General features: G+C 40.4%; 3 protein-coding genes and 1 long non-coding RNA gene across 10 annotated transcripts in view; 2 read left to right on the forward strand and 2 right to left on the reverse strand.

The window, feature by feature from the left end:
• The window catches only part of LOC128756728 (uncharacterized), an 86,355-nt gene extending 76,722 nt beyond the window's left edge, over positions 1-9,633 (reverse strand). For 5 of the 7 annotated variants that reach the window (XM_053861296.1, XM_053861297.1, XM_053861293.1 and 2 more), the window contains exon 1: positions 4,489-9,633. The gene's annotated coding sequence lies outside the window, so the exon portion shown is untranslated. The remainder of the gene's footprint in view (positions 1-4,488) is intronic. The other 2 variants (XM_053861294.1, XM_053861295.1) reach the window with 2 other exon arrangements.
• pah (phenylalanine hydroxylase) lies at positions 1,575-15,846 on the forward strand. The gene is made up of 13 exons (XM_053861301.1): positions 1,575-1,742; positions 2,995-3,114; positions 9,274-9,457; positions 11,634-11,722; positions 12,165-12,232; positions 12,867-13,063; positions 13,184-13,319; positions 13,382-13,451; positions 13,538-13,594; positions 13,795-13,890; positions 14,664-14,797; positions 14,865-14,980; positions 15,436-15,846. The coding sequence occupies exons 1-13, from the start codon at positions 1,668-1,670 to the stop codon at positions 15,477-15,479; spliced, it is 1,386 nt and encodes a 461-aa protein (XP_053717276.1). The 5' UTR covers positions 1,575-1,667; the 3' UTR covers positions 15,480-15,846.
• On the reverse strand, positions 11,398-18,767 carry LOC128756732 (uncharacterized). Its single transcript, XR_008414302.1, has 3 exons — positions 18,512-18,767; positions 13,170-13,339; positions 11,398-11,501 (listed from the first exon to the last, which is right to left on the reverse strand). It is a non-coding gene; the product is annotated as an uncharacterized LOC128756732 (long non-coding RNA).
• Positions 18,184-23,262, forward strand: th2 (tyrosine hydroxylase 2). Its single transcript, XM_053861300.1, has 13 exons — positions 18,184-18,199; positions 18,529-18,823; positions 19,561-19,729; positions 19,827-19,915; positions 19,985-20,052; positions 20,140-20,190; positions 20,259-20,404; positions 21,604-21,739; positions 21,813-21,882; positions 21,958-22,014; positions 22,138-22,233; positions 22,304-22,437; positions 23,027-23,262. Exons 2-13 carry the CDS (start codon positions 18,590-18,592, stop codon positions 23,190-23,192), a joined length of 1,416 nt encoding a protein of 471 aa, XP_053717275.1. The 5' UTR covers positions 18,184-18,199; positions 18,529-18,589; the 3' UTR covers positions 23,193-23,262.
• The last annotated feature ends 232 nt before the right edge of the window (positions 23,263-23,494 follow it).

Raw genomic sequence — 23,494 nt, forward strand, 5'->3', positions numbered from 1 at the left:
CTCGGCACTCTCACAAACATTGCCACTGTCCAGTATTGAAAACCTCAACACTCTATGCAGACTTCAGATCACATTTAGCGCTGAAGCGCTGCCATGACAACGGACAGAATTTGTGCTTAATAGTTTGACACTTTGGCCCAAAAAAAAAATTAAAAAAAGATCGAACTAAGAGGAAATCTGTGATATATAAATATGGGTCGGAGAGTCAAAATCATTTCGACTTGAACTGCTCCTGTTCGGTCAGAGGAGTTGAAAAGTGCTCAGAGTGGAGGATTGTGTTGCCAGATTTCACGGCGCTACAAGAATGAGGGAGTGGGTTGAGTTTTATCAGCAGTCTCGGAGAGTTCATTTCATCTGCACATTTTTGTATTAAAAAAACACATTCTATTACATCACATTGTTAATTTAAAGCGAAAATCATTGTTCACGCTGCACTGCACCGTGTTTCACATGCTTCAGCAACTTTTTTATGTTTTTACACTATTCGCCTGAATATATTTGGCAAACGAATGTTCCGTGCGTCCCTTCCGTGCGTCCCATTCCGTGCGATGGAACCAAAAAGAGGTCTGGCGGTGAACTTAGCCATGATTCAGCTAAAGTCAACAACAAATCATTTACAACCTGTGACTGATCGGCGTCTAATGTGTGACAACTTACCATAGACAGGAAGTGAGTTCAAGTTGTACGGTGTATTATGTGAGTTTGGAACCATTTGTTGCACACAGAGATAAGCAGGGAGGTGTGAGTAGCATCAATGCAGCACCGCATGACTCAGCAACTTAAATTTTGTTTTTAACACAGCCAGATCACATGAGACAAATTGGTTAAAAGTTTTGAATTACTATATTTTCCCTCACTACAGCACGTACTTCAATGTGCAGAATCTGTCTGTGGGTTGGTTGGAGTGTTTGCCAAATCTTTACTATAAAAATGTTTTGCCATTTTGTACTCAAACTACCACAGTCAATTGAATGGTGCTAAAATGCAAAGCTCTATATTTACAATAAAAATATTTTTCATTGCATTGGTTGGGAGCGAGGCATTTAAATCAAAAAGAACAAGCCCACAATTCCTAAATAGCAAATGAACTTGCCAAACCATGCACTGCAGTGCTGTGTTCACCGACCTCAGAATTCTGAACTTTGAACATCAATAAGACACACAAAGAGGCAGAGCAATTATTTGCAAACAACATAAAAAAATACCATGCCACCTGCCACAGGGTCAAACTAGTTGAGAAAGGTAATTATTCCCATCCTACTGTTTGCCAGAAGTTTGGGGGAATTTTGGTCCACCATGTCAAACATCACAGGGAGAAGACTAATCCAGTATTGCTTGGTTATAATTAAAAATGTAATCTTTGGCCAGTGGTAATAGACATGTAATCTCGGTTGAAAGCATTTCTATGAACTGCTCCTTGTCCTAGTACTCCATAAAGCAGAATTATCATGGTTCAATGTCTGTGAAATAAGCACTCAATGTAAAAAAAAAAAGAAAAAAAACAACAAACCTGATGTGAGAACAATAGCACGCACACAGGGGCATTCAGTTCAGTCCCATGACATATTGCTGCAGACAGGGGGTGTGGTGTCACATGGTCGGGGTTTAAATAGAGAGAGGGACTCAGATCAAACACACAGATCAGCGCAGCACAGACACTTACCTGAATGAACATGGACGCTGTGTACAAGAGAATCAATGGGAACCACGTGGCTGATGCAGAGCCAGAGCCAGGCACTAGGGTAATTAATTGAACTCTCAATTCATGTGTTTACTTAACTAAAAGAGCATGTATGGTAAATCAAGCTTTGATTTTGTGCCATAGCCAGTCTGCAGTGGGTAACTGTAATATTAAAGAACTCTTTGTGTTTAACACAATGTTACAGTGGAAAGTTCTCGCAGCATCAGTAGAAACAAAGGTGTGAATACGACTGAACAGAGAGAAAAAACAGCTGGTGTCACTGCAAAACAGACAAAATAGGTAGACGAGTTCATCACTGGAAAACTGAGGGCAAAGTACTCCAATATTGTATTGCTTCAGCTGACCTCAAGTATTGATAAATACTATTAATACAATTCTGTGGCCTGTAAAAAGGGAAGGTAATCTTTACTTACTTTGAGTCACACTGCTATGATACATAATTGGTATTAAGAATTTCCAGATACGGATGAAGACACAAGAACACATGCTGAACATGAGCAAATACCTTCAATGTCAATTTCCATTCATTACAATTTCTGAACTGACAACAACTAGACAACATTCAGCTCAGGGACTAATTAAGATGACATATAACATATAATAACATATAAATTAAACTAGAAAAATATATAGATTCACCTCCATGCCACTGAGATGAATAGTAAAACATATCACATGAGACACAGAAGCATGATCGCGTTGAAGTTGTTGTTTGCTACCAAATAAAATCACTCTGACTTGGAATTTCTTTTAAGCAGTGAAAATATATTACGTACCAAAATCTAATGGTGTCACTGCACATCTTCAATAATGTCGGTACCATTGATGGATTTTAATTTTGCACATTGACACCTGCTAGAAAAAAGAATTCTTTGAAAAAAAAAAAGTTCGGCTGAAAACAGTATGTTAGACTTGTACTTCAAATTGTCAATCAGCACGTAAAGTTAGTTTTTTAGTTTCAGGTGTGAAAACATACTGTTATTGTTATGTTGCCAGAGATTTTGCTCCTTACTTAGGTGGGGCACACAAGTAGCATCAGTCGCAAGCCTCAGTACTATTAAGCCGCTCAATACTATTATAGATTTCCGCATGAAAGACTGTGGTTGCTATAGAAGAATACTAGATGGTTGGAGCTTGTTATAGAACACACTTAATCGATCGATATGAAAGATCTATGTCTCATTCTCTGTAGCAAAAAAAATACATAGCAAAGCAGAAACTAATCTTCATACAGCCCTGATGCCATCCCTGAGATATTAATGTGGATTTGTCATTTACTCTCCTCTTCTCAGAAAAGACGGGGTTCCATGTACCTGGAGGAGGAGACCAGCAACAATTCTGAAATCATCTCCTGCATCTTCTCCCTGAAAGAAGAAGTTGGCGCTTTGGCAAAAGCTCTCCGGCTCTTTGAGGTAACCCAACGAAACAAGAATAATGCTAATTGTCATTTATTCACATATTATATAATGCATGTCAATCATTCATTGGATGTTCAAAGAGCATGCTCCTCATAAAACCGCGACTTGGTGAGAGAGTCTGAGTATCTGAGTGCAAAATTAAAACCAGTCACATCCGTTTTTAACAGCCCTTGAAGGCTACAGGACTGTTAATGGGTAGCGGCCAACGACCTGACACTTCCACAGACACTTCTCTGAACCATCCATCACGTAAATATTGCAGACCATCACACAATGCGCAACAATTAATAAAACTTCAAGGCTGAGAGCAATACTTTGGGTCAAAAAAGTGGGCAGACTAAAATAACATTTGTCAGGAAGATCAGCTAGTTTGAATAGGCAACTTCACCTCTCAGAGAAATTAGGGAACAATATTCAGGGATTATGAATGTCTTTTTGCACTCATTCAGGATGTCCATTGCAACCTTCAGTGTTAGCGACTCAAACCAAATGTAGTTGTACTACATAACCTAATAATTGCAACTGGTAGAACTGCATTCATATGAAGGGCAGTATTAGGTAATTCAACTACTTTTTGGATCATGCTTTGTAGTTAAACTACTCAAACAATTTTGGCCAGTATCATGAAATACTTAAAACCAAATGTCACAATTTAGACGACTCATGTTGAAATATGTGCCTTGAATTGTATATTTGTTTCCAATATAGTTATAGTTTCTTGTATAAAAATGTATTCAAAAAAAGACATAAAACCAAAGCCTGACCTGTAAAGCCTGTAATAACAATGCGCATAAAGTGGGGGGCGGTGGGGTTAACAATGAGCAGGGATTGCCATACATCCACAGTAGTAACTCTGTTATCGCAGGGATTACGTTCCAAACCTCTGTTCCCCTGAAAAGTCAAAATCCAAGATCCATGATTAAATCTTTTGTTCATGAGTTTAAGCCTCTAGGGACTGTTTTCACCATTAAAACAATGTCTTATACCAAAGTATTTGAACATGTTCCCAATGCATTACAAACACCTGTTAACTCTTTCGTTTAAACTTTGTGTGCTCAGTCACTCATCCCCCCACAAGTCAGCCTCAGCAATTGAAAAATAAGGTGAAAATAATATATTGCAATAGCACATGCTTGTTTTAAAGATTAAGCTTTACAAGTCAAAGCACTGACCGGTACAGAGATTACTGAGTACACCGGCTGCTACTGCTTACTTTGACTACGTCTTGTGCCATAAAAACTGTACTCCCTAAAGTTTAGTCATCCAAAATTTGCAAGCTTGGGAAGTCTTCTTGATGTTCTCACGCCAGTTATAAAATACTAACACCGCGACAGCATGAAAACAGGGCAGCCTTTGATGAAGATCTACCTGAACGCAGATGAAGGAAAAGAAGGGCAGACTAGAGTGTAGTAACGTTGACTGTGACAGCAAAGGTTAGGGGGGTCGGTGACCTGATGATGAGAAGAAAGTTAGACAAGTTATATGTGAAGGAGAGCAAGTCGAAAAGACCGTGTCTGTGGACACGATAGACAGATTCAAGACACCACGGTGTAGACAGAACAGAGAGATTAGATGGGGATAATGCATGTACAATGTTGTGGCAGTAAAGAGGGAGTCTTGAAAATCAGGCGATTAAAGCTATGTAGACATTAGAGGGGTCAAGTTAAGGGGAGGCTTCATACAACAGTAGTGAGAAGCAGAGTATGAGTTGAACATACCCAGGTTTTCATTGGGAGCGACTAGAGACGACAAAACTAGGAACGAGTATATCAGGGCAAAGTTTGAGAGTTTTGGGCATGAGGAGGGAAGGGAACATGTTATAATAGATGAATTCATGGATGTGCTACGAAAAAGATTTGTGTGAGTTAGGAATATACAAAAGAAAGGCACAGGTGGAGGACACTGACTTTCTGTGGGAACCCCTGATGGGAAACGGTAAAAAAATATTGCATACTGTAGCATATATAGCTGTAAACCTCACCCCTGGTTATTGAGACACTTTCTGTATGAACAAGCCACTGTATTGCCACTATATTGACACTGTGGTCAGCCTCAAAATCTGTGGCGCCAGGTAGAAACACTCACATTAACAAGAATTGAAGCAGATGAGCAGCGATGTCCCAACACTTCTAACGGGTTTGTGGGACACCAGGGGTTATCGTCTCAGTCACTAATGCGGCAGATCCGACCATGACACGTTAAAAAAAGAGTTAAAAAAAACCTAGCATGACATATTGAAATAAACAAGGGGTGACAATTCTTTACTTCAGCACAGGATGAAGTCTTCAGACATAATTGGAACAGATGATAAATGATGAATGCTTTAATCAATGACAGCAGCTCAGTGAATCATTTAAGAAAAAACAGGATGTGGATAATCCATGTGTCTCCATCTCCATCTAGATTATCTACCCCAGTTTCAGTAGCCGAGAGCACATTTAAACTTAGTACACTGCTAGCAGAACCACAGAATGTTGTGGCACCCTTCTTGGCACGTTAGGTCAACGTTGTTGAAAATGAAACAGTGTTTTATGAACTTCTGACCAGGAAAAATAAGATGGAGTTGAACCGTGTCCTTGGGGAATAAAATGACAGCAAACTACCAGCACTATTAGTATGTAACTTAACTAGTTGTTTCTGTAATATATATGTAATATCTCATAACTGCAGACACACAATTGTGCCTCAAGTGTTTTCTGGCAGCTAGTAAAAGTAGGCAAACTGTGGTTCTGAAGTCATTTTTACTTCACATGATGGTATAAAACTCCCAGAAGAGGGAAAAGCAAGTAAGTTGTTCAAGGATACTCTATATCATTTGGATCAGGGCAGCAGAAGCATGTCTCAGCTGATATGCCGAATGAATTTGGTTTGGCACATTAAAGATAATGTTCTGAATCAAGACTATTTTCCGACATGAATCATTTTGTTCCAGGCTTATGACAAATGTACCAGTTAATGGCTATAAAAACTCTAAAAACGTAAAAAAAAACAACTAACTAACAAAAACACTGGCTACGCGTGTTATTGCAAAAAATTTGATGATTTTCATTTTTAAGTGAATGATGTTCACCTCAATTACACACAGTGAACAATGTGTGCAATGGGTGAGGAAAATGAATCAATCTGGGCCATCATGTGGGCAGAGGATGATGTGACATCCTGCACGTACACCGTTTCTTCACTGTGACCGTTAATTTGCAATGAATAAGTCGCAAGAAAGCGTGATTTGGGAGAACATAGTTCACTTTCAGTTTCTAAAACTTTCCAACAGTTGAGTGGGAGTTGTGGAATCCTGAGCTCACAAAGCACAAAACAAATCAGCAGTTGATTATCTGAAGTTTGGAATCAGGTATTGCATAATAGTGAGCAAACTGATGAGTTCGCAAGAATAAAAAGAAGTGAAAGATATTCATCGATGTCTGAATGAACATTTAAAATGTGAAAGAATAATTTGACTATCTCAGAATCAATGTGTCTGTCGCAATAGTTCACCACTTTGAACCATGATTCACGAGTTCAGAAGACTGCTCCTCTACTGCCTCTAACCTCGTTGACCTCCATATCATATCGACATTTTTTTACTCTTTACAAATAAAAAATTGCAACAACAAAAAAAAAAAAAATCAGTACCACATTTCCAGATAATTCAACTGATTTGTAAACGTACAAAGTACCCACGTATCAGCTGGCTGCAGCATGTGACTGTGCTATGGCCATCATGTGAGAAGTCGGGTCTTGGGGCCGCATTGCTACCCATGGCAAGCCAGTAAATCCAATCTTTGACAGGAACCAAAATCTTGTGCACGGGTGGTGCAGGAATGAGGGTAAGCTCAGCTGGACAAGTGCATTAAAGCACACGTTGAAAGGAATATAGTCCTGGAAAAAACGGACAGAAGGACTTTACAGTACTATATACAAGGTCGACAAACAATTCATGTGAGCAGAAAACACCTGTACCTGTTTAAAAAACAATGCAACAGCAGCATAGAATCTAATACATCCTGTAAAGACATTAAACTGATTCATCAAAATTAGAAATGTATATTGTAGCGTAGTGCCAGTCTCGCACTCAAGACCACATTTTCGAGGCCTTGGAAACAACTGCATTTACACTTGTAAAACAAGGTGAATTATCTCATCTGAAAAGTTCCAACATGATGGGGACGATTTATGTAGTGTTCTCCTCATGCAGCGATGCAAGCCATTTATCGACAGAACAGGGTTGTGTATTTTCCAGTTGTAAATAGTGAGCAAGGTAAGTGGTACATCTGCTACAATGAATTTGCTATTTGGGTCTAAACTAAAGCACATCTCCTCTAATCCTATCATTGTCAAAAATGCACCCCAGAGCAGTTTGAGTCATGAACACCAAACTAGTGAAATGTCTTATGTCACAGTACACACACCGTTTATGGATAAGTTCTCTTCTAAACAGTCCTCTTCCTCACTGATGAAAACACATATCTCATCCGTCAAGACGATATATAGCACCCGCAAAAACGTTGCCCTGTGAAGTTTGTGGGTCAGTTTGCAGTGGATCTGTTAACAGCGAGCGGCATGGCAACAATGTCAGGATTCTCTGCGGGTTACATGAACGTGCTATATGACCTCAAGCCACTTGACGACATGATCCGATCGGATCATGTAGGGGTAACATTTCGAGCAGAAATAATTAAAAAACTAAATCACTCTGAAATGGATCAACATGCTTCTTTCACACCGACATCACTAGTTAAGATCATCATCTCCACTGTAGGACATTACTTAAGATCATCATCTCCACTGTAGATAACTCTTTAAATACGGGTCACCATTCGTGGTCCCCATGATGTGATGAAAACACACTTTTTCATCTTTCAAGACAATAGCCAGCAAGGTTTAAAAGTTAAAGTCAGTAAGTGGCTCTGTTTATAGAGAGCTGTGCATCATCAATCCCATGATTCTTCCTGAGTTACACAGATACGCTTTGCGACATCACATAGGGGTAAATCATATCAGATAATGTTTGGTGCAGACATTTTCAGAGCGAAATTTCTCAGAAGTGGAAGAACGTGGTTCTTTCACATTGACAGCATTAGTTAAGGTGACATTTCATCTCGCAAGCACCGTTGATAACTCTGAACCCATGGAGTACCGTCCCCATTTAACCTGTGTTTCTGATTCTTTGTTGAGCTTCTCCACTGTTTTCTCAGCGGTACAGCCACAAGGATATTGTTCTGTTCAAATATAAAAATATTACCAAAAAACAACAACAACAACTGTTGCCTAATGAGCACCACTCATTAGCAGTGTAGCACAACAGACCAACAAGTATTCACAATTATTCCATAAATTGTGCAGCAGTCCAAATGACAGAATTTAAGAAGGGCACCTTCTTCAGGTTTGTTGGCCTATTTAAGCTTTTCCACACATAACCTCTTGAGGTTTAAAGGACAATATAAAAACATGTTAGGTGTTCAAATTTTACAGCTGCAGCGCAACAACACAAACAAAAGCCATATGGATAATACTAAGGGGTCTGGTGCAGACAGCCTTCCTCTCTGTCAGCCAATCATGAAGACAGAAAAACATCCTCCCATTTCCACCCCAAAATTCTTGAAAAAACAAAGCACGCCTGCTCTGTATCCACTCAAGGACAACCTGGTGAAAACACCAGAGTAGTTGTTATTTACTTAGAGGCTCACAAGCAAGGTTACAAAACCACTGGACTTTGACCATCCTTGTCGTACAGAGTGACCCATTTGACATGACGTGACGATCCAGATCCACATATGCATGGGATCACATGGTCTCACAATAAAGAAGGTAATGGCCAGTTTGCTAATAGAAATAAACATATTTGCATTACAGCTAACCCATTTTTTTTAGTTTGCCAGTTTAATGGACAAAAAAAAAAAAAAATCAATGCATACTTTCAATGATTCATGATCACGTGGTGTAGTTGTAGAGATGTCAACAATGTCGTGAAAATGACGTGGACGTGTGGACCATGTTTCACAGACCTTTAGTTCAGTCAACGCATGTCGGTCCCTGCATGAGACCGCTTCTGCAGTCAAACGGCAACCTCTGGTGGTCAGAACTCGCAAAAGCACTCTGTGTGCGAGCGCGTGGAAATGCTTACAAGATACTTACTTTGGATCATGTGATCTACAGGAGAAGGGCATCAACCTGACACACATAGAGTCTCGTCCATCCCGGAACAACAAACACCAGTACGAGTTCTTCATCCATGTGGACTCCACCTGCTCCCAGGCCTTGGATGAGGTTATCGACGGATTGCGTACACAAATCAGCGGCCAAGTCCACGAGCTGTCACGCAACAAAGAGAAGGACACAGGTCAGGACAAAACCAAAATGTCTGTAGAGTCTGTAAGGCTGCTGGTTTAAACATTAGTCGAATGGCCAGACCCGGAGGCCCGTAAATTAAATCCTCCCTTGGGACAAGAACACGTTTGGTTGCATCAAGTGGCGCTACAAGAATTCATCCATCCATCCATCATCAGTCAACCAGCGCCTCGTGTTGTTCAGGGTTGTGGCGAGAGCTGGAGCCAACCCCAGCAGTCATTGGCGAGAGGCAGGAATACACCCTGGACAGGTCGCCAGTACACGCTACAGGAATACAATCGATCACTAATCATTGAATGATATCTATCCAGTAGCTTATCAGTCATTGTGTGTTGTAGTGAGGGCTTCCTATTCTAGCTGTTCAAATGGAGAAAAGTGTCTTTTTTCCAGTCAACTCAATGCAAACACCATGCTCTTAATGAAGTAGATACAATTGGACCCGTCTAAACTTCACATCACATCAAAGACAGTAGAGGATCTTGTTGTATAAACTGCTGTCAACCAGTGTGCTTCGCTTAGTCCATTAAATAGTTAGTAATTAGTAGTTAGTAATAGTTCATAATTCAAATGAATCCACACCTTTTTTAAATATACATTTAAATAACTGAATCTTTGGCTGATGTGACTTTTCATTTTACTTAATTTAAATAATGACTTTACTTATATATATATATATATATATATATATATATAAATTGCATTTTGTATCACTTTAAACGGTTTAAAATACAGTAAGAATATTTTGAAAGTTTTTTTTTCATTACTCTGGCCATGAATTATCAGTTTTACTTTAGAAAGGACAAATGAGTCAAATAAAGGAGGATGACTCATTTATCAAAAGCTGAGTGGTTCCAGACAGACAGGCTAATGGAGAGTCGGCGTCGCCGTGGGGACTGATGGCTTCTTGTCTAAAACTCAAGCCCTTTATTAGTTGTTTCCACAATGACATTAGTTTAGCTACAGAGGACAAACAGGCCTGGCCAGAACAGAGGAGGCAAGTGTCTCAAAAACACAGGCCACCAGAGCATGCCACGGTCAAGACAGGCCAAGACAGACGGGGCCACCGTGGCGCATCCCTTGACCTCGATCGTGATACTGTGTCGCCTGGTCGAGGTCAAGTGGATGGGGGGATATTTATGGCCTGTTTTCGAGACAGCCTGTTTATGAAGGAGCCTGGCAAGTACCCGTTGTCGCCACAGAGCCTCGGGCTGGACCACACTCCAAAAATGTGGATTAATGATTGGCCTGGCCCTCGGTGCCGATCAGTGTCATAAATCCTACGTTAAAGCACAAGCCCTTAGTGTGTTCTGCAGAGTGTCAGAATGTCTCGAACACACCATGCTGGCACACACACAAGCGCATGTCAAGCTCTCCCAATATTCAGAATTATATTATCAATGAGCTTGAACAAAAACTTTGACCAAAAATAGATGGACCCAAACTCCAGTGACACAAACAATTGTAAGTGAGATCATGTATGAACAAAGTTGTGGACATGATGCCGAAATTAAAACTAGCAAAACATAATGAGTTATTATTTCTGAAAAATATTTACTTTTTAAATTTATTAATTTATTGCAATAAATCGTGTTTTTTTATTTGACACAACCATGCTCACATTTCAGTTGAGCCTTTACACATAAGCTTAAACATCAGGTGGACTCTTTGCTACATTTAGTGCTGCATTTTTTCTACTTCTATCCTGAAAGTTTTTAAAACCTAAATTGTCTGTCCAGAAGTGCAATGCAGTGCATTCAGTTTCTTTGAAAAAAATATTTTTTTCTAAAGATTTCCATAAATGAAACTTGACTTCATTCACAACAATTAATTCACTTTCAGTATATCATAAAAAATAATATTAGAATGCAATTATAATAGAGGCCTGGATTTGTTAAAAACATCTGATTTCATAGAAATTACTTTCTCGTACCTTCTTTTGCGCATCGATAATGTCATTCAGGCTGATATTATATTACATCATAATATATGATGCGAAGCAGGGTGAGGTGGAGGAAGATGATCCGCTGTGGCCACCCCTGAAGGGAGAAGCCGAAAGGAAAAGAAGAATACGAAGAATAAAGACTGTTAATATAAGAGTCATTTTTCAGAGTAATTGTTAAACAGTTGCCTTAATAAATGAATAATGACAGAAAGCTGCCACTCCTCAGTGCCCTGGTTCCCTAACGACATCCAGGACTTGGACCGCTTTGCTAACCAGATCCTCAGCTATGGATCAGAGCTTGACGCAGATCACCCGGTAAGTTGTGACTCATCAGCAACATCCTGCCCCATGAGTGTGTGTGTGTGTGTTTGTCTGTGAACTTGTATAAATCCACCCATGCCCACGCTCTTCATGAAAGAGAGGCTGCACTCAGCTGTCCTTTCTCATGGTAAGTATCAACGGAACACAAATTGATGTCATTGCTTTAAAAGGGCCTCTATAATTATAGATAATTGCTACCACTATTAACGTGAGATGCATTCATCATCAGCGGGAAAACACTCTACAAAGGCTCCGTTTCAATACAGAGCCGCATGCTCTCAGCACAAGAAGAGAGTGTAATGTTGTCAAAGGCCGTAGAGGCTGGGCCAAGCAGAGCATTGCCGTGCTTTGATTTTGCCACAAGTAGCAAGGCCTGTTCATCAAATCTAATCGTTGTCCTTTGTGTTCACTTCTGTGTGTGTGTGTGTCTGTCCAGGGATTCACAGATCCTGTGTACAGGGCCCGTCGGAAGGAGTTTGCTGACATTGCCTACAACTACAGACAGTAAATATTGATTTTCAACACGCACAATGTAAAAGTGAAATTTATAATAAGCATATACACAGCTACACAACAGAAATACACAATAGAAATACACAGGGAACGTGAGAATAAAGAATAAAGTGGGCAGAAACGAAGACAATTGTTCTTCAGTCTGCTCTATTTCACTCTCTGTGAACTGTATAAAGAAATGCACTCAATGATGTGAAGAAGGAATGGGAAACAATGCAGGGATATGTAGGTCAACAAATATCATTTAATGACAATATATGAGGAGACTGAAATAAACATTTCATAACAAAAAAGCATAACTTTTTTGCTATCCTTCAGCAAAAAACAACAAAAAAAAGTTAGTACATGGAAATAATCATATTTTTCCCATGCCTGAGGAATTACTATGCTATCACAGATACATTGGTGTCTATTCAAGGTTTCACGCGGGTATAAGCTACTCACTTTTGGTTCCTGTACTTTTCAAATAAACTCACAAATGTGGTTTGCTATTTACAACAACCACCAATAATAGAGTCTGTACACGATTCAGTGGTGCAAAATAATAGATATGTCACCTTACCTTTTACAAGGCTGATATAAGTCATGTCTTTTTAATTTTTCAAGATATTTGTTTTTGTTTTAGTGGACAGGTGATCCCAAGAGTGGAGTACACAGAGGAGGAGAAGGCTACATGGGGAGTTGTGTTCAAAGAGCTCAAGACTCTGTACCCAACTCATGCCTGCCGTGAGCACAATCGAGTCTTCCCCCTGCTGGAGAAATACTGTGGCTACAGACAGGACAACGTTCCCCAGCTGGAGGACGTCTCCCGCTTTCTGCAGTGTAAGTGTTTCTCTCAATTGATGCTCAAATGACTGACTTTGGTGAGAACTTCATTAAAATGATGTACACCTTGAGAGGAAAATGTAAGTTTATGTTGTGCACCCACCTGTACATCTGCAGCTTGTACTGGCTTCCGCCTCCGTCCTGTTGCTGGTTTGCTTTCCTCTCGGGACTTCCTGGCTGGTCTGGCCTTCCGTGTTTTCCATTCCACCCAGTACATCCGGCACGGCTCCAGGCCGACGTACACACCTGAGCCGTGAGTTCAAACACCTCCATCTAAAATAGAAACCTGACATTAAAACACTTGGTGTGTTTCAGAGATATCTGCCATGAGCTGCTGGGGCATGTTCCTCTGTTCGCTGATCCAGGTTTTGCCCAGTTTTCCCAGGTAGTACAGAGGGAAAATATCTTTCAATCAGTGAATACTCAGCAATTGGAGTAACAGCAAATTGCTATATCTTCTTCTGTGAACAGGAGATTGGCCTTGCTTCCCTTGGAGCTCCTGATGAGTACATCGAGAAACTGGCTACTGTAAGTAACAAGCGGGTTGCACTAAATGAGATATCATTGCTGAAGCTAATATTTAAGAGCTGTTTTATATGTCACCTTAAATACCATGAATTCTGATCAACAGAGTGTTGGGTTTGATTTAGATTTTGCTTTCACAATGTAAGTTCAACTATTCTATTTGTGTAATTGCTAAATAAACCGTCTGTGTGTTGTGTACGCAGGTGTACTGGTTCACTGTGGAGTTTGGGCTCTGTAAGCAGGGCTCGGAGATGAAGGCTTATGGCGCTGGTCTGCTCTCTTCATTTGGAGAGCTGACGGTAAGAGGAGGTGGTGGGGAGTCTGTTGTGTCATCGATCCCCTGTTGACACTTCCACACGTTCAGTATGAGAGCCTTATACAACAAGACATTCCCAGATTTAGAAGCAAATGCAACTGCGGCGTAAGTCTCTTCCAACTTGTGTTTTGTTTTGTTTTTCTGGAAGAAAACAGTTACAGTAAATAATACGGGGCAGAGAAAAGTACTGTGAGTGTGATTTAAAAGCAGATACACTTAGCTTCTATATCTTAATGATTTGTCAACCCAGTTTAAGCCATTTTTCATAACACCATTCCCAGCACACGACAGAAGGTACCTCAGGAGATATGCTCCTTTGTGTTTAATACAGCAAAGGACACACTGGTAACCGCAGTAGAAAACAGGAACAACAAGCCTAACCATGATGGAAACCTGCCTTCACTTTATTTTGCCATTTTAATGTTTTGTATGACATTATATCCTGTTGCTCTGACACATTCACCTCTGTATCCAGTGGCAGCAGAGCAGGCAGTGGGTTAGTGGTCCATTCAGAATTGGGTTTAATGTGTCACTGGGGGAATCAGGCAAGAGTGGAACCAGCAGGGCGTCTTTTCAATGGTTTGGTGGGCATTATGCGTGGGAGGGCAACAGAGGCGCCATATCAAGGTCACAAGTTACATCAGGCGCTAGGTGAAGGGGATGTGCACTTGGCTGGGTCAAAATTGAGCTGAAGTACACTACACTTCCTGTTTACAATTAAAGGGTTGTGAGCTAAAACATACCATGTACTTACAGTACTGCCTGACAGACAAACCAAAGGTCCTGCCCTTTGACCCGGAAAAAACGAGTCTCCAGAAATACCCAATTACAGAGTACCAACCAGTTTACTTTGTAGCAGAAAGCTTTGAGGACGGAAAAGAGAGAGTGAGGTAAGGAATGTGAGCAAGACCAAATACAAGATTTGGTAATGCTTATTAAACAAGCATGTCTTTGCAGGAAATTTGCAGCCACTATTCCCAGACCATTCACAGTGCGCTACAATGCCTACACCCAAAGCATTGAGGTGCTGGATAACACCCAGCAGCTGAGCAACCTGGCTGACTCCATCAACAGTATGTTTGAACACACACTCAGTTTGTCATTTTGAATTTAATATTAGTAGACATTCAGAGAGTGAAACTCACCCACAGACCAAAACAGATTCCGACGAAAACTCATATCAGTTTGTAAATGCTATTCTTTGATCGGCTTCTCTGTTGTCAACTTCAAAATAGATACCTTGGACTCACGACGCAGTATACAGCTGAGTTGAGGACCTAGTTTTTAGTCACAGTTTGGATTTGTCCACCTGGCCTTGAGTTTGACATGTGGCGTGTGACACATTTTTATTTTTTTTGTTTTGTTTTCATTAATGTTGTGCTACACATAGAGAAAGCAGTGATAATAGTGGTTGCAGATGTAGTATTTGGCTAATGCAACAACACATACTTAATAGAGAAGAGAAGGTTCTATTGTTTACATGAAAGTTTATTTAAGTTCTGTTCACAGATGTCCCCTCTCTTTTCAGGTGAATTGGGAAAACTATGTGAAGCCCTACGGAGACTGCACTGAGCATTAACATATAGAGGGTGTTTTAATTTCATTTCACATATTTACTTTACCTATAACTTGATGCACTTACTACTTTGATCCTAAATACAAACATGCATGCTGTTTCACAATTTTAATGGAGAAATGCTACGGTGTGTTTATTTGTATTATGGCTGAATTATGCAGACCTGACCTCAACATAATGAACTACACATATATATGAACAAGTATAACAGATAAGATTATCAAGAATAATGTGTATTTTTAAAATTTTTAATCAGCAATTCAGCCGCTTATGAGATGGCAACCACTAAAAAACAACTATCATAGGGCTTTTCCATTTTATTTCTTCTCCATATGCATGAGCTGTATCAATAAATAAAACAATTAAAGCAATTTGGTTTCTTGTGTTATCACTACCACAGTTTTAAGATGGTAATAGTGTTTTTCAGCTGCTGTCCAACTAAGTCTGTTTTATGTTGCTCTAATGCATATTGTACGTAACAACTACAGCAAATCTGGTCGGATGGGTGAAGGTGGGCAGATAGAGAGCTAAGTCAAGCTGGAAACTTGGTTTAGTGTCTGATTTAGATGTGTCAAATACAATAACCAGTCTGTTGCACAGTGTATTCATTACACAGGTGAATGCAAATGACACAGTACACATCACATATCAGCAGCCGACTCGCACAATATGTGAAAACGCTAAAGATAAGTGAAGTATAGAAATATTTAGAAGACATGGTGAGAAAGCCATCACCCCGAAGCCACACTGGTTATAAATGTACATGTTGCTCTCAAAAGTTTGATGAACCTCAACAGAGTCAATTAAATTCCTGTTATGCAGGAAATGCAGTACTTCATTGCACCTTAATTTGTTAAAAAAGGCTAATGCAGACGGTAACGGAGCACCTTGCATTATCATTTGTTGGGTGAAACACTGACACTAAACAAAACAAACAAAACTAAATCCTTTCAGTTAATAAGACTGATGACCACGGGGATAATTGTTGCCATATTTACTATTCTAATCAAGTACAATACAGTAAAATAATAATAAACCAAAATAAAATAAAGACATAAGGACCATGGGTAGCAGGAGACTACAATCAGTTATTAAATTCTTCAAGAACATAGCAGTTTTCCCCCATTAAAATTGACAGATGAGAAGAAAGATAGGGATGTTCTAAAAAAAATGCCTAGAGAAGCTACAGCATGTATTACTTTATATTAGGGCTGCATCAACAAATCGTTCAAGTTTATGAAGAAAGTTGGATTCACCGCAGAGTGGCGGTTGAGGAAAGACCATCACTCAGTCACATTCTGAAAAGTGGCAGCTTAGCTACAAAAAAGTCTCCTTCATGTTCATGCATGCGTATGAGCCTCTGTGACAAGAGACGATCACCAAGTAAACACATCGAGTAATGGTCGCGTCGTGTAGGTTCGTCCAAATGCTATTCAGGGGAGTACATTGGAACACTTGCTGTCGTGGTGTTTCAGTAACATGTTTTACCGATTTGAAGATACCACTACTGCGATTGAGAAAGTGAAACTTCTGCAGTGATGCCAGGCTGTTTGGTTGACATGCAGAAGAGCTGGTGACGTCAGCGGCCCAACAACATCTGTGATTTCATATTTGAAGGCTTTTTGAATGATTTCCGGAGATCTTAATTATGACTGGGAATCATTTCTTTAATCGTATCCACTTAACACTTCTTCTGCCTTGTCCTAAGAGTTAAGTGCAGCCTTGTGAAGAACACACAGGGTGCTGATTTCTACAGTACATCATTAGAGACACTTGATTATTCTCATACACAGTCGCTCTTACTTTGAAATCATCATTTATTTTCTAAATATCTCCACCAACCAAACATCCCACTCTAGTTCTGATGCTGCATGACCTGCTCCTGTGAACTAGTGACACAGCGAGTGGATACGTCAAACAACTGTCCCCGTTTCTAGTCTTCACAAATTTTCAGACTTACTCACTACCCAATGAAAGCATTTCAAAAGGCCTGAAATCACAGATTAATATGTGGCACAAAGAGTGACTGCACCAAGCCACTGAAAGAAGAGTGAGAAACACAGGACCTGTCATGCCCGATTCCCCACATGGACAGACATACAAACAATGGAATATTAAACAGATCAAATAAAACACTTTCTGAATTGTACTTCTCTCCCTGTGTTTTTAAATAAATGATATATGTTTCATGAAATGGTTTTCACACAGTTCCAATCTTGAATAGAAGGTTGGAAATAAATGCTTTAAAAATATATTTATGAATTTAAAAAATTAAATTAAAAATAAATAAATTCACAGAGGAAACAACTTGCAGTGCACATCTTTCAATGAATAATTACAAAGCATGCACTCAAAGGTCGGATCTTTTTGCTTTTCTTTATCTTGCGGCAGGAAAATGAAGATTGACTGTAAAAGTGGCACGAGCACTTAAGAACTGTCATAACTGTTAACAGGATGATAAAAAAAGAGTAACTGACAGCACTAAACTGTTGCAGCTCTAGTAGATGAAGTCGAAAGTAGTAATAAATGATTGTGCCAAGCGCAGCAGTGAGAATAGTAAAAGTTGCTTTGGGTGGTGTAGAGTAAGCCCTTTTTAATATATTCTTTTAATATATTAATATATTCTGTGAATATATTCTGTTTAATACTAGTTTGTGAGCTTTACCAGTCATACACATGAGATACACTTGAAGTTCTCGTGCTACATATGCTAACGGTGAGCATTAGCATAGGTAGCATTAGCATTGAAATGGTTAAAGCATAAGGTTTATTTAGGTGTAGACAGACAGTAGCTGTGTGTACTTAAATATGCACACCATTACACGCAGCTGTTCATAAACCGTGCTTTTGAAATGCTACTATAAAGAGGATGCCGTTTTATTGCGTAAATGAACGTATTACTTAACTATATTCAATTTCATAACTCCATTTTGCAACAATTCATTTTTTTCTTGCGTCTATTTTTGGCGCACTATGTTCAAAGACATATTGTTCAGGTTACGCAGCACAGACGTGTGTGGTGTCTCACCTCCAGCGCTGTCGCAGGTATTTAAACCTGAACTCTGTCGCCGGCCATGACACACAGCGCGTCGCCAACGACGTCCTCATGAAGACGGACAACGGAGTCCCACCACCTGCTCCATCCGCGGGGAGGAAGCAGAGCCTGATCGAGGATGCTCGGCGCGAGAGAGGCAGCGGCTCCACGGGCTCCCCGGGACCTTCCAAGTTCGGAGACGGCCCCGTGTTCGAAGAGAAGGAAGGGAGAGTGACTTTGAACGTCCTGTTTGCGCTGGGCAACGAGAAAAACGGGGGATTCTTCAAAACAGGAAAGATATTCGAGGTGAGAGGAAGTGTGTCAGGGCCGCACGTTGTTTTGGTCCACAAACCATCGAATTTTTCGAGAAAGACTCGGTTGATATTGACTTGCAAATCAGCAAAACTTTTTCTCACCATCAAATTGTTGATAAGTAGATTTCTGTACTGATATTTCAGCTTACCTGCTGCACCTCAAATTCAAACGTTTTCGAAGCATCCAACATAATAATTGACTCATTAACAACCGCAAAATCATAATTGTTATTTAATTTTACTATTGTGCTCAATACTGTATACATTTTTAGCCGTGTAAAATACTTTGCCAAGCTTAGCCGCTGGTGGAAATATCATTATTCATCTTTATTTGAACACAGAATTCTATGACACTGCAAAAAGGTAGACAGGTGATTGACGTATTTGCAGAGCAACGTTTTTAGTGAACCGACTCGAAATGTGTTTGATCTTCTGTACCATATTCTAGAGTAAGAATATTATTTAAAAAGAACATGACACTATGTGAGCTGTACAAGAATTATGCACTCTGAATCTGGTTTAGAATTCAAATGTTTAGAAATGGTTATATTGAAACATGCTAATGGATTGAAAAGATGCTCCTGTATGTTGGAACTAAATAGTTATTAGTTTTCCTGGAGGATACCTCTGTATCGAAATGCTGGTATATCATGACACTGTTATTTTGAAAATAAAGCGTGTTCACTGTTTAGTCAAGATTCCCATCATATTTTATTGTTTCTATTGCAGACATTTGAAGCCAAACTTATTCACATTGAAAGCAGGCACAAGTACAAGAATAGCCCGTGTGAACTGGAGTTTTACATGAAGTGTGAAGTCAACAGCTCAGACCTGGATGTGTTTATCAATTCACTGAAGCGAGTGGTGGATGACGTGAGCTGCGTGCACGAAGAAAAAAGTAGGTTCTTCAGCGTGTCTACTTCCACTTGCGCTCATTTCTATTTGTAAGACACTCTGCTATCTAAACGTCAAATTGCTTCCTTTTTCCCCAACAGTTCCCTGGTTTCCTCGACACATAAAGGATCTGAACAAATGCAACCTGCTGATAACCAAATTTAATCCAGACATGGATGAGCTTCATCCTGTAGGTGATTTCTTTCTGTCTGTGTAGTGTTAAGTCTCATTTTAACCTAATAATCTGTCCATTTTGCAGGGTTACAGTGATCCAGAATACAGGAAGCGACGGGCTTTCATCTCAGAACTGGCCTTTAAATACAATCAGTGAGTCAACAGAGAATTAGTCGCTCACTCATCTGTGTTATTAATCCATATTAATGAACCCTTTTTTTTTTTTTTTTTTTTTTTCAGCGGCGATCCACTACCAATTGTGCATTACACGGCCGAGGAAATAGCCACCTGGTGAGAGCGTCATGTGTGATGAACGACTGTAAAAACAGGGTGCTGTTTATAACACGCTGTATCAATAGGAGAGAGGTGTACCAAAATCTCCGCAGCATCTATCCCCTCCTCGCTTGTCGGCAGTTTCTGGATGGACTGCAGCAGCTGGAGAGAGAGTGTGGGTACGGGGAGGACCGCATCCCTCAGCTCCGAGATGTTTCTGCCTTCCTCAAAGGTAACAGCAAAGTAGAGCGGTAGCCCTGCTACAAAAAAGACAAAACACGAGTGCATAGTTTATATGTTTCTGTTTCAGTTAAATGTTTCAAACCTGGCCATAAACTACATCGTGGTGACCTGCTGTAGGAACGGAAATCTTATTCATTGGTGGAAGGTTGTTGACATCCCTCTAAATTCGGGTCTTTTTTTTGTGATTTCTAAGTTAGTACATCAGATGACTTACTAAATGTTCAGGAAATGCCTAAGTGACTTTAATGGCATTTTTAGCTTTTGATTTTAATTATTGTAGTTTGTTTCTAAAAGTTGTTTGATGAAAAGCTTTGGTCCTAATGATGTTTTCATCGACACACAAAGTTCTGAAATGCAATCCCATGTTCAAACCTTCAAACCAAGCGCATGAGCACCAGATTGAATATTATATCTAATTAATCTAAAGTATGCTGCACATATTCATGCGGAGACAATGACATTTAAATGTCGCAAAAGACGAAAACCTTCGTAAAGCAAAATAGCATCAAGTTGAACAACGTAGTTCAAGGTCAGTGTCTAAGATTTGCTGGCATCTAGTGGCGAAGTCTATTTGTGCAACAATAATCTGGAGGCGCTTTTAGCGACACAAACCTGACACTTGCAAATTAAATTAAATTTTCAAAAACTAAGTATGAAAACCTAGTGGTGTAAAACAACATACATCATTGTCAGATTCTGAGCTCTTTCGATGTGGCTTTGTGATGTCCAAATACTGTATGCCATCAAACAATGGGGCAAGTAAGGAAATATCAATGTCGCCTGCAACCTGAGGACTGAGGTTTTGGTATTTATGTTGTTATGTATTATATACAGTGGTGCCTATTTTTGATCATTATGTCCATCTGATTGGTTTAACGGCAGCAGGTATTTTATGAGAGCATTTCTCAGAATGTCTGTGGATTCCTGGTAAGCGCTTAGATTTTCTTGAGTGTGAATATGCTCTTTTTTTTAAACACGTTTTCCAAATCTAGTCTTGTCACAGAATTTGGCATCCTGCTACAAAATAAGTGGTGTCGGATATCGCTGCGGGGGGATTCTTCTTAGCTGCAGCATTATCTTGAGCAGCTTTTAGGAGACGGAGCGATGATGGATGTTGGAGGTGCTTGCCAGAGGTTGTTCTAGTTGGACCATGTGTGAAAGCGTGGCTCTGGTTTCTCCTCTTTTCAGAGAAAACTGGCTTCCAGCTCCGTCCAGTAGCCGGCCTGCTGTCAGCCAGAGACTTCCTCGCCAGTTTGGCCTTCAGGGTGTTCCAGTGCACACAGTACATCCGTCACTCCTCTGCACCCATGCACTCTCCTGAACCGTGAGTCATCAAGTAACTTTTTTCAATTCAGCTGCCTTCAGCTTTCCTGACTCTTATCGTCCTCCTCTGACAGGGACTGCTGTCACGAGCTGATTGGTCACATCCCCATGTTGGCAGACAAAGAGTTTGCTCAGTTCTCTCAGGTAGATTTGCTGACCAGCCTTTACTTTGTCACAGATTTCGACTTCTCTCTTACACCCTTTTCTGGTTCCTCTCAGGAGATTGGACTCGCCTCTCTTGGAGCTTCCAATGAAGATATAGAGAAACTGTCTACAGTAAGTCTACGCTATAGCACTATATAACCAAATGTTTGCGTTTTATGTGTCTTTGGCCCCATCTAGTGTTGGTTGAGTGTAAAACACGCTCCGACTGACCACGTCATGCCTGCTTCTTTACAGTTATACTGGTTCACAGTGGAGTTTGGCCTCTGCAGACAAAACGGTGTGGTGAAAGCTTACGGTGCCGGGCTCCTCTCGTCTTATGGAGAACTTGTTGTGAGTGTGTCTCACTTCACAGAGCGTCCCGTCCTGTCATTGCCTCTAACAATGTCAATATTTCTCGCAGTATGCTCTATCCAACGAACCAGAGTACAAACCCTTCAATCCTGAAGAGACAGCAGTCCAGCCGTACCAGGACCAAACCTTCCAACCGCTTTACTTTGTGTCTGAAAGCTTTGAAGATGCAAAGCTGAAGTTGAGGTAATGACCCAGTCAATGGAGAATATATGGCTGGATGTATGAAAAAGTACCCCATGACTGAAGTGATTGACGTTTTTGCATCAATTGTGACAAAAGTATGTTGTGTAAGTCCACAGTTTGGCATCAGCAGTGGAATGTAGAGTGACACAGTGGTCAGAGCTTGCAGTGAAGTTCAGGGTGCGGCATGAGTCTCCTTGATGCAAAGTTTTACCATGAGCCAGTTCTAAATACAAAACTAAGCACCATGGTCATTTAGTTCTTTTAACCTCAGAGGGTTTGGCTCTAACACTTAGTTTACTTACATGGCAGAGCGACGCTGCACGAAATAAGTCAATAAGTTGCGAAGCCCCTCTTCACGACTTAGTACGCAGTGACTTTTATTTAACTTCTAATTTGATATATTGCAGCAGATGGCGCCATTACGAAACACCAACACAGTATCAGAGCTGTGTAGGTACTGAGGCATCACGAGTCATTACTTTGTTATGAATCAGTTCTTGCCAAGCTATTTTCAACACCGTACAAAAGAGCCTAGATGCTATTTACCAGAATGTTGCTTTGTTTTGTTTTGGGTTTTTTTTTTCCACAGGAGGTATTCCGCAACCATCAGACGCCCGTTTGCTGTGCGCTATGACCCCTTCACCTGCAGCATTGAGGTCCTCGATCAGCCCTGTAAGATCCAGAGTGCTCTGAGCCAAACAAGGGAGGACCTGAAGACCCTGCAGTGCGCTCTGGAGAAGATAAGCTCCTCCTAGAATATTATTTCACACCAGAAAAACCACCAAGGATAATAAACCACAGCAGAAGACAGGTTCGATGGGTTCGCCGGAGAGTCATGTTTATGATTTGAAAGTCTTTGTTCTGCAAAAATAAACTTATATTTTCATGATTGACCGAGTCCGGTCGTGGTGCTCGCGAACCACGTCAATCGAATCGGAGTTGGAAACCACTGACCTGCATGTGTTCTCAAGCGGAGGCCAGGTCAGCAGGACCTCACAGTCCACCACAGATGACGGATGCTGTTCTTGTAGCTCTGCTTCCCCAAGGTTTGAATGAA

Source organism: Synchiropus splendidus, chromosome 4, assembly GCF_027744825.2.
Source record: "Synchiropus splendidus isolate RoL2022-P1 chromosome 4, RoL_Sspl_1.0, whole genome shotgun sequence".
In the NCBI taxonomy this organism is placed as follows: domain Eukaryota; kingdom Metazoa; phylum Chordata; class Actinopteri; order Syngnathiformes; family Callionymidae; genus Synchiropus; species Synchiropus splendidus.

Excerpts from the sequence above, each read along its gene's own strand:
- th2 (XM_053861300.1), top strand. The coding sequence starts at position 18,590 with ATGAAGACGGACAACGGAGTCCCACCACCTGCTCCATCCGCGGGGAGG. Across the intron at positions 22,234-22,303 it reads CGTCTTATGGAGAACTTGTT|TATGCTCTATCCAACGAACC; the intron begins GTGAGTGTGTCT and ends TATTTCTCGCAG. Across the intron at positions 22,438-23,026 it reads GATGCAAAGCTGAAGTTGAG|GAGGTATTCCGCAACCATCA; the intron begins GTAATGACCCAG and ends TTTTTTCCACAG.
- pah (XM_053861301.1), top strand. The coding sequence starts at position 1,668 with ATGAACATGGACGCTGTGTACAAGAGAATCAATGGGAACCACGTGGCT. Across the intron at positions 1,743-2,994 it reads AGCCAGAGCCAGGCACTAGG|AAAAGACGGGGTTCCATGTA; the intron begins GTAATTAATTGA and ends TCCTCTTCTCAG. Across the intron at positions 12,233-12,866 it reads ATTGCCTACAACTACAGACA|TGGACAGGTGATCCCAAGAG; the intron begins GTAAATATTGAT and ends TTTTTGTTTTAG.